Below are 15,635 nucleotides of genomic sequence, written 5' to 3'. Positions count from 1 at the left end.
TCTTTATCTTTAAATACACTTTACAGTTAAATGGCAAAAGAATATGACTCACAATAATTTTTTCTCAATACTTCTAAGAAAAAAGACCACATAATTGTATGTTCTGAGACTGAACCTGGAAGTGGTGTACTCTGTGGTATGCAATGACAAAGATACTACTTCATTTTCATAGATGCCCTTCTTTTGTTCCATATGCCAAAAAATTGTGTGTGTGTGTGTGTGTGTGTGTGTGTGTGTGTATTTCCAATGTATATGAAGTTTATTTAATTCTTATAATGGTGAGTGACTATATTGATTCTGAATGGAATTTGGGTACTTTATTTAACTTAGAAAAAATATATATAGCTTACTATATAGCATTTTTTTACTCTAGAAGTATGAATTTGAAGTGTAATTTAATTTAGTATATATTTATTAACTGATTTCTATTGTACTATTCTAGATGCTGGATTTAAATATAAAGTTCTCTTTGAGCTACACTTGGAAGATTCAATTACTGTGTCTCTCAGAAATTATCCAAAACTGTATTGTCCTACAGAATTCCATTGTATATTTATGTTAATGCTGTTAATTTAATTTGGCTAAATTGCAAAGGGCAGAGGATTGAAGTACAGAGATAGTATCCCCTTAATTTTTTTTTAAGTTCTAAAGTCTTTTTTTCCCTTCAGATCACCAATGCTACAATGGCTCTGGATCAGATTATAGAGGAACTATCAGCACCACTCAATCAGGCCATCAGTGCCAAGCCTGGAATGCCCAATATCCACATAGTCATCACCTGTCGAGTGTGGATTTCCCAGAAATAGCAGGGGGGCATGCCTACTGCCGAAATCCTGGGGGACAAATGGAAGGTCCATGGTGTTTTACACAGAATAAAAACGTACGCATGGAACTGTGTGACATACCTTCTTGTAGTATGTATTATTTTTTTAAATATTGTCCAGACATTTGATGTATATAAATTTGCATTGATAATGTTCCCTATAAATGATCGAATCCTAGCTCTTTCACTAAATAATTATTGACTTTGGGCAAATCATTTAATTTTAGTTTCTTTATCTATAAAATAGAGGTAATCATATGACCCTCTAAATTACAATTTATCAGCAAATTATCCAATTTGACAGTATACTGTCACTTAATTTCTCTTTTGCTTTTGATCATTTCACTGCCTTTTCAGCTTCTGTAACAGAAGCTGGGCAAAACCAGAGTGTTACGAAATTTACATTCCTTACTCTGACTACTTGTTGACAATTCTAGTTAAAGTTTTTTGTCAAAGAAGAATTTGTAATTAGTGAATAAAATGAGATTTTTAGATCTCAATGTATTTTGGTGATCATGAAACTTTTACCTCAGTTAGCGTAAATAATTGAGGATTATGTTTTGAAACTTCAGAGTCAGAAAGAAAAGATTTACCAGTTGCTTCAACATCTTGTCAATGTAGGTACTCCCTTAAAAAGGTGAACAATTAATGTCTTTATAGTGATGTATAAAATATGAATGAATCAGATTTGGAAATAATTATGTTCCTATTTATCTGACAGAGCCTTAATGACAGCAATACTGAGCCATTGCTAAGATTGTGGGACAAATATCACTATTAGAAGGAGAATTAGGGGCAGCTAAGTGGCATAGTAGATAGAGCACAGGCTTTGGAGTCAGGAGTATCTGAGTTCAAATCCGGCCTCAGATACATAACACTAACTAGCTGTGTGATCCCAATTGCCTCACCAAAAAATAAAATAAGGAGAATCATCACAGTGAGAATTCCCTTGACCAACATTTTTATACAAAGCAAACCTTGTCAACATTAATTTGAAATGCAATCTTGATGTAATGTAACAAAATATAAAGACTTTAGACTTGGGGTCTGAAGACCTGGGTTCAAATACCTGCTGTAGCCCTTTTTACTTGTATAACCTTGATTATATCATTTCATTCTTTAAGCCTCAGTTTCCTTATCTCTGAAATGAAAGGGTTAGACCAAATGATTTTTAAGGTTCTTTTTAGCTCTAACATTCTCTGTGATCAACGAAGTAATAGAGAACAAACATTATGACACCATATTCAGTACACAGATGTATTTGGGGAGAAGGTCTTGCTAAAAATTTGTCATTAGAATGGGTGAATGACCTATGCTTCTTGACTTCAAGATGCCAAACTTGAAGTTGGAGAAGAAGCATATGAGGATCCTCTTTAAGTTTAAAAATCAAAAATATTGACATGACTCACAGGATTTTGATATTTTCAATCTTCTTGGAATCTGCTTCATTCCAGGATGACATAGCAGATGTACATAGTACAGGACAGGCAGTATTTGGTTATATTTTCCCTGTTCAGCCAGGAACTAACTTTCAAATCACTACAACTTCATCCAAAAGAAACAAACAAAATGTCTCCAAGTGCATTTTACTAACTACTCATGATAGCTGAGTTTTACATCATGATTTAAGATTTACAAAGTGCTTTAAAATATTATCTCATTTGATTCTCACTACAGTGCAATGAGGTAGGTACTCCAAGGATAATTATATCCATTTCACAGATGTAGAAAAGGCAACTTAAAAGGGGGGAGTGTCTCATCCATGGTTATATAATTCAGATGTATTAGAGTCTAAATTCAAACACTGATCTTGCCTGACCTCAATTCTAGTGCTGTTTCTGCTATTCTTTGTGTTGCCTTACCAAGAACAACGTCACTAAACTTTAATTCAGTAAGAACAGTGTCTTCAATATTAAAGGTGGTTTTTTTTCTGGTATATGAAGCTATTCATGTAAAAGTAGACAAATCATTTTATTTTTCTAGTCCTCAGATTTTTCATTATAAAATGAGGTTATTTCTAAAGTTTGTTCCAGTTCTAATATTCTCTACTTTTATCAACAAAACCTGTTTACCATCAATAGTCCATAGGAAAGCAGTCTGCCAAACATGCAGTTCTATCAAATATAGATTTCCTCACTGTTTTTTATACTACCTGTCAAGTTTTTGTGACATGGAAATATTCTATTGTTTCATGTGATAGAGCTCAGAGAAACAGTTTCTATCTAGGATGCATCTCCCTCCTGTTTCTCATACAAGGCTCTGCACACATTGCTTGCTCTTTTGTTAATGCTATGGACTGGTTAACTAGAACTTTGTCGGTTTATGAAAGTGTCATTTGCGAGAGAGTGAAAATCCTAGAAAGGGAGACAAATTTGTCCTTTACTTTTAAAAGCAGAAGTAAAGTAAAATAATTCCAATACTATAGGGAAAAAATTCATGTGGTTAATATGATCCAGTGATTCAATCTTTGCTTCATGAACTCACTAGTCTTAGATGTCTTTATTGAAATTTCAGTCACCAGTGAATCATTACAGGTTTTAAGGGCTTCACAAAAGAAAGCTGTTGTGAAATGTGCAGTAACAAAAATTTCACAATTGGAACAGAATGCACAATCATTTCATTTTCACCTATATTTAAGTGTTTATGAGGGGAAATTGTGATATGATCTTATTTATTATATGAGTAAAAATTTCAAAATAAATATACTGTACTAAGCGAGGAAAATGCATGTTAACTGCCTTTAGTTAATTCTGGCATTCAGCTATTATTAGTTATGACGGATTTTGTTTTGTTTCAAAGTATATAGCAAAGTATGTTATTTAAATCTGTGAGTTCAGCTTATGTTATTTTCCAAGGTTAGCATGTAATTGCTTTTTTGTGAAGTTTAAGAGGGCATATTTTGTACATTTAAATATTTTATGAGTGCTTCTTATTGAACAAGATCATCTGAAAAAGCATTTAATACTTATTCTTAACAGGTCCTCAGGATAGCAGCAAAATGGGAATCCTCTACATCTTGGTCCCTAGCATTGCAATACCATTGGTCATTGCATGTCTTTTCTTCTTGGTGTGTATGTGTAGAAATAAACAAAAAGCATCTGGTGCCACACCACAGCGGCGTCAGCTAATGGCGTCCCCTAGCCAGGACATGGAAATGCCACTTATTAATCAACACAAACAGGTATCCTTGTATAATCATTTTAGGAGTTGACTTTAACAGTTGACTCAATATATACCTTGTGGTATAAGGTTGTATATGTCACTGCATGCCTAATGTTTAATGTTAATACTCTGAACTAAATTTTCATTTTCCCTTCTAATCTTTTGCCTTCTGCTCATAAAATCTCATTTGTACTTGCTTTTCCTTAGAAGATGGAGTAGCAAATATGTTACTTTTATGTGTGTATGTTTATATACACACACATAGTAACTGAAAGAATTAGTCTTAAACAAGACTTACCCTTCTTGAATAATTAAACTTTCGTTTCCTGAAGGACAGATCAAGAAGAAAGTGCCATAGGAGTGACTGAAGTTATACAGAAGGATTTTGAAATGTCATGGATTCCTTTTCCATTTCTAGAAACCTTTTTTAATTGAAGGGATGATTTAGATAAATTTCCTTATGAGAAGAATATGATTTAGTGGGGGAAGACCATGATCCTACTAGCCTAAGGAAAGATAGAAAATTATTAAGTAATGTGATGAGATACTATTCTAAGGTGATGTAGATAGTTTATATGAAAAGAAGTTCATCAAACTTTATATAGTTTACTTTGGCAACTTTTGATCCATTGGCCAAATATTCAGAGATTCAAAAAACATTTTACATTATTTGTGATTACTGTGACCTATATGCATATCATGTAGAAATGTGTACCTACTATATGGCAATGAAATTTGTACTTAGGTAAATGACATCAAATATTATAATGTCACTGAATCAAAACCAAAAAATTAAAAGCCAGATTGAGTTTTTCCTTTTTATGTAAAGATGCTTCTGTTGTTACAAATTAGGGAAATATATTATTTTGATTGTCTCTCTTTCAGGCCAAACTCAAGGAGATCAATCTGTCCACTATAAGGTTCATGGAAGAGCTTGGAGAAGACAGATTTGGAAAAGTCTACAAAGGTCACCTCTTTGGTACTACACCAGGGGAACAGACACAAACCATAGCTATTAAAACACTTAAAGACAAAGCAGAAGTACCGCTCCGAGAAGAATTTAAACATGAAGCCATGATGAGATCAAGGTTGCAACATCCAAATATTGTATGTTTGCTGGGAATCATGACCAAAGAACAACCCATCAGCATGATATTTGGTTATTGCTCCCACAGTGACCTCCATGAATTCTTGGTCATGAGGTCTCCCCATTCAGATGTGGGAAGCACTGATGATGACAAGACAGTGAAATCAACATTAGAACCAGCAGACTTTTTCCATATTGTAGTACAAGTAGCTGCAGGGATGGAGTACCTTTCTAGCCACCATGTTGTTCATAAGGACTTGGCCACCAGAAACATACTTGTATTTGATAAGCTCAATGTAAAAATATCAGACTTGGGCCTTTTTAGGGAAGTTTATTCTGCAGATTACTACAAACTGATAGGAAATTCTCTTCTACCCATCCGTTGGATGTCCCCTGAGGCAATTATGTACGGCAAATTTTCCATTGATTCTGATATATGGTCCTATGGAGTGGTGTTATGGGAGATATTCAGCTATGGCCTGCAGCCATATTGTGGATACTCTAACCAGGATGTCATTGAAATGATAAGGAATCGGCAAATTTTGCCCTGTCCTGATGATTGTCCTGCCTGGGTGTATACATTGATGATAGAGTGTTGGAATGAATTTCCCAATAGAAGACCAAGATTTAAAGACATCCATAATAGGCTGAGAACATGGGGTAATCTTTCTAATTATAATAGTTCAGCCCAGACATCTGGAGCAAGCAATACCACACAGACAAGCTCTCTTAGCACAAGCCCAGTGAGCAATGTCAGCAATGCCAGATACATTGGACCCAAGCAGAAAACTCAGTCTTTCCCTCAGCCACAGTTCATTCCAGTGAAAGGGCAGATAAGACCCATGGTCCCACCTCCTCAGCTCTATATACCAGTGAATGGTTATCAACCAATGCCTGCTTATGGTGCTTATTTGCCAAATTTTTACCCAGTCCAAATCCCCATGCAAATGGCCCCTCAACAGATGCCTTCCCAGATGATTCCTAAACCAGGATCTCACCACAGTGGCAGTGGTTCTACAAGCACAGGCTATGTAACAACAGCCCCCTCCAACACATCTGTAACTGACAGGGCAGCTCTTCTCTCAGAGGGAAATGATGATGCTCTCAATACAGTGGAAGATGTAGCTCAGAATCCTGTCCAGGAAGAAGAGGAAGAAGGCTCTGTTCCTGAAACAGAGTTATTAGGTGACAATGACACACACCTGCAGATAGATGAAGCAGAAGTTCCATCAGAAGCATAGGTAAAGGAGATGACCTTTTAACTTGGTTTCATCTTCTTTATGGGGCTATTTTAAAAGCTGTGATCCTTTAAGGGCTATATGATCAATTAATTGATCAGAAAACTTAGCCATCATTGACACAACAGAAAACAAATACTACATGCAGCAGTAATGATATTCCAGAGAAACTGAGGAGATTATTGCAGACTTGGTAATATAGAACTGCTGCTTTACTTTTGTCGATAATCCTTGAGAAAAAACTGCTCTAAGATAAGATACTGTTGCTGTGCAACATATTGCCGAGTAGTCTTGCACGTCATGTCTATCATGATCTCTGATTGATTGTATTTTTAGTCCACAGTTCCCAAGCTGGACAGGTAGGGAAGAGGATTGCTTTGAGAGTCCTGGAGTGAGGTACCAAGATAAGCAACTTAGTGTACTTTCTCTCACTGATGGGATTTAAAAATAATAATAATAATAATAGTAATGAGCCATAGACATTTGTTTCTAATAAAAAAAAAACTTTAAAGATTATTTATCTCTTTTTTTGGATCAAAGTGGCTCAAAACTCTGAGAAAACAGAATTAAAGAAGGCAAAGAGAACTGTTTCCAGTGAGTAATGTGGCAAAAGTTTCTAAATAAGGTTGGGGTATGAAAAAGAGCTTTCCTTTCATTGCTGCATTACTCTTTTCTCCCTCTAGTGACTAAAAGACTTATTACTTCACAAATCAGAAGAGAAGGGGATATTTACTGTGTACTACAAACCCAACCTTTGCAGCTTTATGTTGGTTGTCAAATACGAAAGAGATTTTTCATAATGTCTTCTAAATGTATTAAATTGGTGCCTTAAAAAATTCACACGTGTATTTTAAAAATCAAATACTTTTAATGATTCTGCATGTCTATCTGCCCACTTTACTTCCAGGGAAAGTGGCTCTTGATTTTGGAATATTCAAAAAAATACTATACAGAATACAGTTTTGTTCTTTTTTCCTTAAGATGAATCATGTACAGAACTTAAAATGTAATTTATATTTTATTACATTTCATATAACTTTTTCATTGAAGTATTTTCATCCTAAATAATGATTTTGTAATTTAACTGTTTTCATTGTCTATTTTGGGATGCAATTTTATTGTATTTTATAGTGTTAATTTTTATAAAATATGAAAATAAGGTCCATTCATTTCATGAATAATTCTATAAAAGCACATACACATTGTATTGTGGCTAGTACACTTCATAGTCATAATTTGTAAATCTAATATCTGTTGGATGCAATAAATTCATAGAGAAAGTTTGATCAATTAATTTATCTTTAGGACTCTTATTTTTATGGTGGCAACAAAATGTTGGAAATGATTGATTTTCTCAAGACTGAGGGTCTCAGATTTAATAATAAATTAGTAAGGTTGTCAAGTATGTAAATTTTATAGAGATATAAGCTTTCTTAAAACATTAGGAAATATTTTAGAATTGATCATTTATACACTTTATATCTTAATTATATGGATTATATGTTAATTCAGAGTTTCATTTTTAAAGTAAGTCCCTTAAAGGACCTTTTCTAGACAGTACATAGCCACTTTGTTTTCACCATATGACCTCAAAAGAAATACAAATCTATTTCTTTAAAAACATTTTACTTATAATTCTGATTTTGATTCATTTATAATTTATATATAATATATAATTTATAATTATTGAGGTTTTACTGAAGAAAAATGTTACGTACAGGCAGAAAATAATGTAACAATAAATCACTAGGATTTATTTAAAAGAGACAAGGCCTAACTAAAGGATAGTATAATATTTCTTTAAAAATCATGCCTGAGCAAAAAGGTAAATTAAAACTACTCTTTTCCCCTACTTAATAGTTTTTTTAATTTTTTCCAATTACATGTAAAGATAGTTTTCAACATTCACTTTTATAAGATTTTGTTTCAGATTTTTTTCTCTTTCCCCAAAATGGCAAGCAATCTAAAATAGGTTATTCATGTACAGTCATGCTACACATGTTTCCATATTAGTCATTAAACTATTTTTCTAAACTAGGACTTAACATATCCAAATATGCCAGCTTCTCAGAATGGTTCTACTCCTAGGATCTTTTACTGCCTTCTCTTCGGAATTAAAACTCAGCTTTACTTACTTCTAACTGGACTTTCTTAGGACCAAACTCATGAAATTTCATAATTTCATAAGCATAATGAAGAGTAGAGATGAAGCATGTAAAGAGAGTGACTCCTTAATTACTAATAAGCAAAATTCTCTGCCATACCCAACTCTTACTCCTTTTTCTTGCCAGGGAGGAGGGCTTTATGTTATATTTGTGTTACTACATCATATCTGTCACTTTACAGGAAATTAATTGCAATATGCTTTAATCTTCTTGACTTGGTATGGATGTTTCTGTTCATTTAGGCAGCTTTTTTGCTTATAGCAGTCAAAACATTTCATCCATAATTATTTTGTTTCAATTCATTTTTGACCTTTTCCTCATTTACTTTGTCATTTTTGCTTTTAAAAATTTTGTCTCTTGTTTTGATAGTTCTTTTTACTTAAAAAAAATTATTATTTTTTGTTTACTGTTCTCCCCTCACCTTGTATGGTATTTTCATACCACTCAATCAGAATAATTGAAGACTAGTCTTTTTGAATTTTAGAGTATTTTTATTACTTTCAAGCATTCCAGTTAAGTGAAATCAGGCTAATTGTTGACAAATAGAGGCCTTATGATACTTGATTTGCATTGATAAAGTAGATGAAACATTCTTCTTTGCTTAATTGCCATTTACTTAACAGAGCTTTTTTTCCATAATGAAAAAAAGTTAGCCTAACCCTATCCAAATTCAAAATTAGGAAGTATCTGAGTGAAGTTTTACATATGGGTTAGCAAACTAACTTTGTTATGATTCATTTGTTTTCATACATATTATAACTCCTGGAATACTTATAATAGTTGCTTCAATTCCAAATCCCAAGAATTGAAGAGAGCAAGAATCTATCAAGTGCCTACCATGTTCCAGGCACTGTGCTAAGTTTTATGAATATTATCCCAATTAGTTTATACAGAGGTTAAGTGACTTGCCCAAGGTCACAGAGCTATTAAGTGTCTAAATTTGGATTTAAACTCTGATCTTTTTTATTCCAGTTCTAGTGCTCTATCCAAAGTCTGAATCTACCAGAAAATAACTTCTCCACATACATTTCAAAGAACTACATAATTTTCTAGTTCAGGGCAAAATGAAAACCATTTCACAGTATATCTCCCATTTTTACTCTGAGGACTGTAATTGGAGTACCTTTCATGACATATTTGTTTGAGTTTGAACTCTACCTTTGAACTCAGTGACTGAAATGTTTTGGAACGGAAAATTCAGCCCTCTGTTTATAATATCATAGAAAATATTACTGTGACATTAGCAACATTGGAAAGGTTTAGTGTCGCAACTCAATTTCTGTAGAAGTTTTAATATTCCCCCTACATACATGATTACACCTTGAGTAGCTGCTACCATGTAGCTGTTATCAAATGAATAGTAGTCACTGATTACAGTAGCATGGGCTCAGTGGTTAGACTTAATTCAGGCATGTTGACATAAGGGATTTGTCACTTAATATATTCGTGTTCATTATGTGAGAAGAGACAGAGAGACAGAACATAATATGATTATAGACCCAGTGAATAAGGTATTGCCTAAGTGCTTACATATTTTTCTGCAATTCCAAAACATTGCCCCTGAAAAAGTATGGGAGACTTCCAGGTAAGATGAAGATATTAAAGGTCATAGAGGATTCAAGCTTACATCACCTTATATTGATATGAATACTAAGTATTCAAAGCTGGAGGAAGGGTAGGGTAAAAGGGCATCCCAAATATCTAACTTTCATATGGACCAAAAAAAGGAGAAGGATTTAACACAAACAGAGAGAAAGAAAGAGAGAGAGAGAGAGAGAGAGAGAGAGAGAGAGATAGGGATATCATGGCATAGAAATACATTAAATTCAACAAGAAAAGGGGAAAGAGTGGTAAAAATTATCAAAATAAACTTTGAATTGGGAGGCCAATTAAGCAGGGGTGAAAAAAAAGAAAGATAATGGAGTAGAAACACTGCTTAATATATATACCAAAGTGATAGGACAATTTCTTGTGATACCTTTGTATTTGTGAAAAGCATGTAAGGGCAAAGGGAGGAAAAAATGAAATAGGACAGAGAAGAGGAAAACACATAACTAATCATTAACTTCAACATGGATGGATGAACTCAGCCATAAAAGAAAAGATAAGAGAATAGGTAACAAAGCAGAGTCCAACAATATGTTGTTTATAAGAAATGCTTGAAGCATAAGAATTCACATAGAGTTTGGAGTAGAATCTATTAAACTTCAGGTGAATTTGAAAAAGCAGAAGAAGCATTCATGATTTCACATAAGACTATATTACACACAAGTGTGATGGAAAATATATTCAGAAAACTACATTATACTTAAGGACAACATAGATAAATCAGTCTGAATACTTCATGTATATACAACAAGGATTACAGCATCTAAATTCTTTTTTTCCACATTAGTCACATTTTAAAGAAGAATTAGAACCAAAGGGAAAAACTATGAGAAAAAAGAAACAAAAACAAAAGAGAGAGAGAGAGAAAATAGTACTCTTCAATCTGCATGTAGACTCCACAGTTCTTTCTCTGGATGTGGATAGCATTTTCCATCATGAGTCTTTTGGAATTGTCTTAGATCCTTATATTACTGAGAACAGTTAAGTCTATCAAAGTTGGTCATCACACAATGTTGCTGTTACTATGCGCAATGTTCTCTTGGTTCTGCTCACTTCACTCAGCATCAGTTCATGTAAGTCTTTACAGGTTTTTCTGAAATCTGACTGTTCATCTTTTCTTATGGAACAATAGTATTCCATTACATTCATATACCACAACTTGTTCAGCCATTCCCCAATTGATGGGCATCCCCTCAATTTCCAATTCTTGGCCACCACAAAAAGAGTTTCTATAGGGGGCAGCTAGGTCGCATAATGGATAGAGCATCAGCCCTGGAGTTGGGAGTACCTGAGTTCAAATCCAACCTAAGACACATATCACTCACTAGCTGTGTGACCCTGGGCAATTCAGTTAACCCCAATTTCCTTGCAAAAAAAAAGCTGTTATAAATATTTTGTATGTATGTATCCTTTCCCCATTTTTAAGATCTCTGTGGGATATAGACCTAGAAGTAGTATTGTATAACAACTAAATTCATAAGAAAATGTTGATCAAATTGCAAGGAAATATGTAGTAAATATACAGTAAAACTAAGTTTTACTCATAGTTTACTGAAAATTACTACTAAACCTGTAATAATTGATATATTTGCTCATAGTAAAATCATAAATGGGGAACTTCAATCTACCCCTTTGAGATCTACATGAATATTAATCTAGAGATACACAAGAAATAAGTTAAGGACCTGAATAGAACTTTTGAAAAATTGGAGTTGATAGATCTCTGGCAATCTAAATGGAAACACAATGGAGTTTTTATGTTGTTCATTTGTTCAGTCATGTCTGACTCTTTGTGACCCAATTTGGGGTTTCCTTGACAAGGTACTAGAGTGGTTTGCCATTTCCTTCTCCAGCTCATTTTACATATGAGGAAACTGAACCACACAGTGTTAAATGACTTGCCCAGGTCTCACAGCTAATACTTGTCTTAGGTCAGATTTGAATGGAGATCTTGAACTGAGATCTGGTGCTCTATCTACTGTGCCACCAAGCTGTCCTGAGTTTCTATAGCTATTGATGACACCTTTACAAAAATTGGCCGTTTATTGGGGAATAAAACCTTACCCCTCAAATGCAGAAAAGCTGTAATACTAAATACATCATTTAATAATCACAAAACAATAAAATTATATTCAATAAAAGGCTTTTGAAGAAAGAATTTAAATTAAAGACTCAACAAAATTCCTAATGAATTGGTGGGTCAAAAAATAAATCATAAATAACTATAGAAAATTACATCAAAGAAAATAACAATAATAAGACAACTTACATATCAAATCCTTTGGGATAAAGCTAAAGCAATCAGGGAGAATTTTACATATATAAACACTTTCATCAAAAAAAGAAAAAATAAATTGCAGACTTGCATATAATTTAAAAAATAGAAAAACATCAAATAAAAAAAAGGCCAAATAAATGCCAAAGTGGAAATTCTAAAAATGAAAAAAAAAGAAATTAACAAATTCGTAGAAAGAAGGAATTAAATTGCTACACAAAATAAGAGATTTCTAAAAAAACTAATAAAATTGACAAATAGCTTTTCTAATAGTTGCAAAGAGAATAAAGTAAAATTATTCATATCAAAATGGAAAATTCACAATTTTTGAAGAAGAAATTTAGTATTAATAATTATTTTTGTTTGTCAAAATATGGAAAGGAAATGAAATGGATGAGCACTTACAAAAATATGAAATAGCCAGAATAATAGAAGAAATAGATTATTTAAGTAACCTAATATAAAAATAAGTTGAACTGCCATAAACGAACTCACCCTCCCACCACATCAATTTATCAGTGAATTCTATTAAACATTCAAAAACAACCAAATCCCTTATTGCATAAACTCTTTGCAAAACTAAGAAATGAAAGACTCTTCAACACTCTGAGGCAAAAATATGGTTTTAATACTTATTTTAAGAAGAGATAAAGCAGGGAAAGAAAACCATAGACCACCAGTACTCTTTATAAACATTACCACAAAACTTCTAAATGAAATGTTAGCAAATAGTCTACAAGTACACGTTAATATGACCACGTTGGATTTATACAAGGAATAAGGGATGCTTAAACAGTCAGAAATCTATGAACATAATTGACCAAAATAAAAACTTTCAATCAAAATGATACAACTTCACAAAGAGATAAAAGAAAAAGCATCTGGCAAAATACAACATATTACTATTTTTTAAAAAAGATACCTATATACAATGGGGATAAACTGTAGTCCTAACCTATCAAATTAAATGTAAACCAAATCTGTCCATCTTCACCACTATTATTAGCAGTAGTACTAGAAATATTCACTGTAGGGATGAGACAATAAAAAGAAATTGTGGGAATAAACACAAAGAAGAAAAATTATTCTTTGTGGATGACATATTAGAATGTTTCCTTATAAATAGAGAAGTCTAGAAGTAGATTTCATCAGCTATGAACAAGGACTTTATATTTTTTTGTGACAATGGTATCCTCAACTCCAACTCCATTTCTGACCAGAGAAAAGCACTTACAAAGAGAAATTCATCTCTAAGGGGAGTTTAGATGAAATAAGAGAAGAAATCTCATAACCAATAAAATAAAATGAGGGAAAAGGAGATCACTCAGTGCTGACTCAATTTTTGCATAATATTCATTAACATACATGATAATGAAATAAATGACAAAAACCAGCATTGAAATCTGTATGATTTTAATAATTTAGACTTGACTTTTGAAAAGCTTTTTTCTGAATTTGATACTATGAATCTAAATAGCAGACCAAAACAGAAGACTCGAATGCAATAATATATGTGGGAGCTAAAATAAAGAGGAGCCATGAAGGAATAAAGTAGTAATCAAACAACACCAAAGTAGAAGCAACTTCAGGGTGCTACTGAAAAGCATTGAGAGGGTGCATCAACTGACCATCAGACTAAGAAAGAATCAGAAACAATTGAACTCAATAATTCTGTGATTGAAATATCCAAGGAAATTAATTACTAGGGCAAGAATTTTCTATTTGAGAAGAACTTCTGAGAAAACTGTAAAGTAATCTGGCAGAAATCAAGTTTAGACTAACGCCTTGCAATATATACTACGAAATGGCTATGCCACATGAATATTTAAGGTTACACATTACCCCCAAAAGAAAATTAGAAAAGAACTACTGGGTAACAGGAAATAACAGGTAAGAGGGAGGAAAGAGTTAAAATTTCAATGGGGGAAACTAGGTGAGTGATCAGGGATTTTGACATAAAATACTACTTTGTATATGAATGCACCACAAAGACATGGTCCATACAGTTGAATTGTCTGTCAAATTAACTTACAAATCTTTCCAAATCTGTATGCTTTTTTGATTCATACTACTCTCAGTATGTATTAAAATTATATGTATTGAAAGCCCTATAGTTGTCTCCTTCTCCCCCCTCTCCTTCTCCTTCTCCTTCTTCTCCTCCTATTTCCTTCTTTCTCCTCCTCATTATTATTACTAAAATTATGCTTATTAATTGAATTAATTCACTCATTGGAGTTACTGGTTTCCAAGTGTGGAAAAGTCTTTTAAAAGTTTCCTGAATCTTACAATATTCAGTATATATCCGTATATATATTATATATTACTTACTGTGCAGTGTGTCAAGCAAGGTCATAAAGTCACAAAGACAAATATATAGTATCTACCCTCATAAGCTTACATTTTACTGGAGATGATTTCAATTATATTTAATGTACAGAGAGAAGGAAAGAGAATTAGTCTTATTAGACAAACTAAAACTCATTTTAAAGTGAATTTATTTAGTGCAATCTTTTGTCCCTAGAAAAGATTCACCACCACTACCTTCCCTTTCTGCAGGTTCCTTTTTCTCCATGAGGAACAGTATCTTATTAAGATCTTGGCATCTTACACACACACACACACACACACACACACACACACACACACACACACACATACACACACATGCTTTAAAAACTGATGAAAAAAACCATCCCCTCCTAGACAGATTTACATAAACACCATTTTTATAATTTATCCCTCAGTTGAGCGTATCAGTTCTCAAGCACCATGCTCTAAAAACATTTAATTCCTTGTTAGGTAAAGAATTAGCTATGATACCTAGTGCCCTTCCACAAAACAGCTTCTCAAATACTTGAAGAAAATTATCCTGTTTTCTCTAAGTCTTCTCAAAGCTAAACACACCAAGTACTTTCACAGGATTCTTTTATGCCATGAGCTCAGGACCATCAACACCTTGTTCTCCTCTGGAAACTGTCCAAATTAATTAAGACCCTCAGGTCCTATCCAGCTCTGAGATTACATGATTCTATAAAAACTCAAGGATGTGTAACATAGTGGGCATTTGTAATACTATCTGATCCTTTCTTAAAGTGTGGTCCTCAAAAATTAATGCAATACTCCAAATGTGTTCTGACCCACACTGCATAGAGTGATACTATCACCTCCACAGTTCCACACCCTCTGTCTCTCCACCTAAGCACTGACTCTCTTGGCTGCCACATTCCACTGTGGAGTTTGTGAACTGCAGGAATTCTTTCAGACAAGCTGATATCTA

At 33.3% G+C, this 15,635-nt stretch overlaps 1 protein-coding gene across 1 annotated transcript in view; it reads left to right on the top strand.

Annotated features, from left to right (window-relative positions):
• Nucleotides 1-7,604, top strand: part of ROR2 (receptor tyrosine kinase like orphan receptor 2) — a 319,530-nt gene extending 311,926 nt beyond the window's left edge. The window contains 3 exon segments of the mRNA XM_020976691.2: nt 669-914; nt 3,802-4,004; nt 4,871-7,604. Of these exon segments, the coding sequence (XP_020832350.2) occupies nt 669-914; nt 3,802-4,004; nt 4,871-6,313 (1,892 nt within the window). The 3' untranslated portion in view covers nt 6,314-7,604.
• Nucleotides 7,605-15,635: the final 8,031 nt, after the last annotated feature.

The sequence above is a fragment of the Phascolarctos cinereus genome, unplaced genomic scaffold, assembly GCF_003287225.1.
Source record: "Phascolarctos cinereus isolate Bilbo 61053 unplaced genomic scaffold, phaCin_HiC Scaffold_4;HRSCAF=312, whole genome shotgun sequence".
In the NCBI taxonomy this organism is placed as follows: Eukaryota; Metazoa; Chordata; class Mammalia; order Diprotodontia; family Phascolarctidae; genus Phascolarctos; species Phascolarctos cinereus.
The sequence above is the reverse complement of the archived record's forward strand: the minus strand, read 5'-3'. Positions and strand labels throughout refer to the sequence as shown.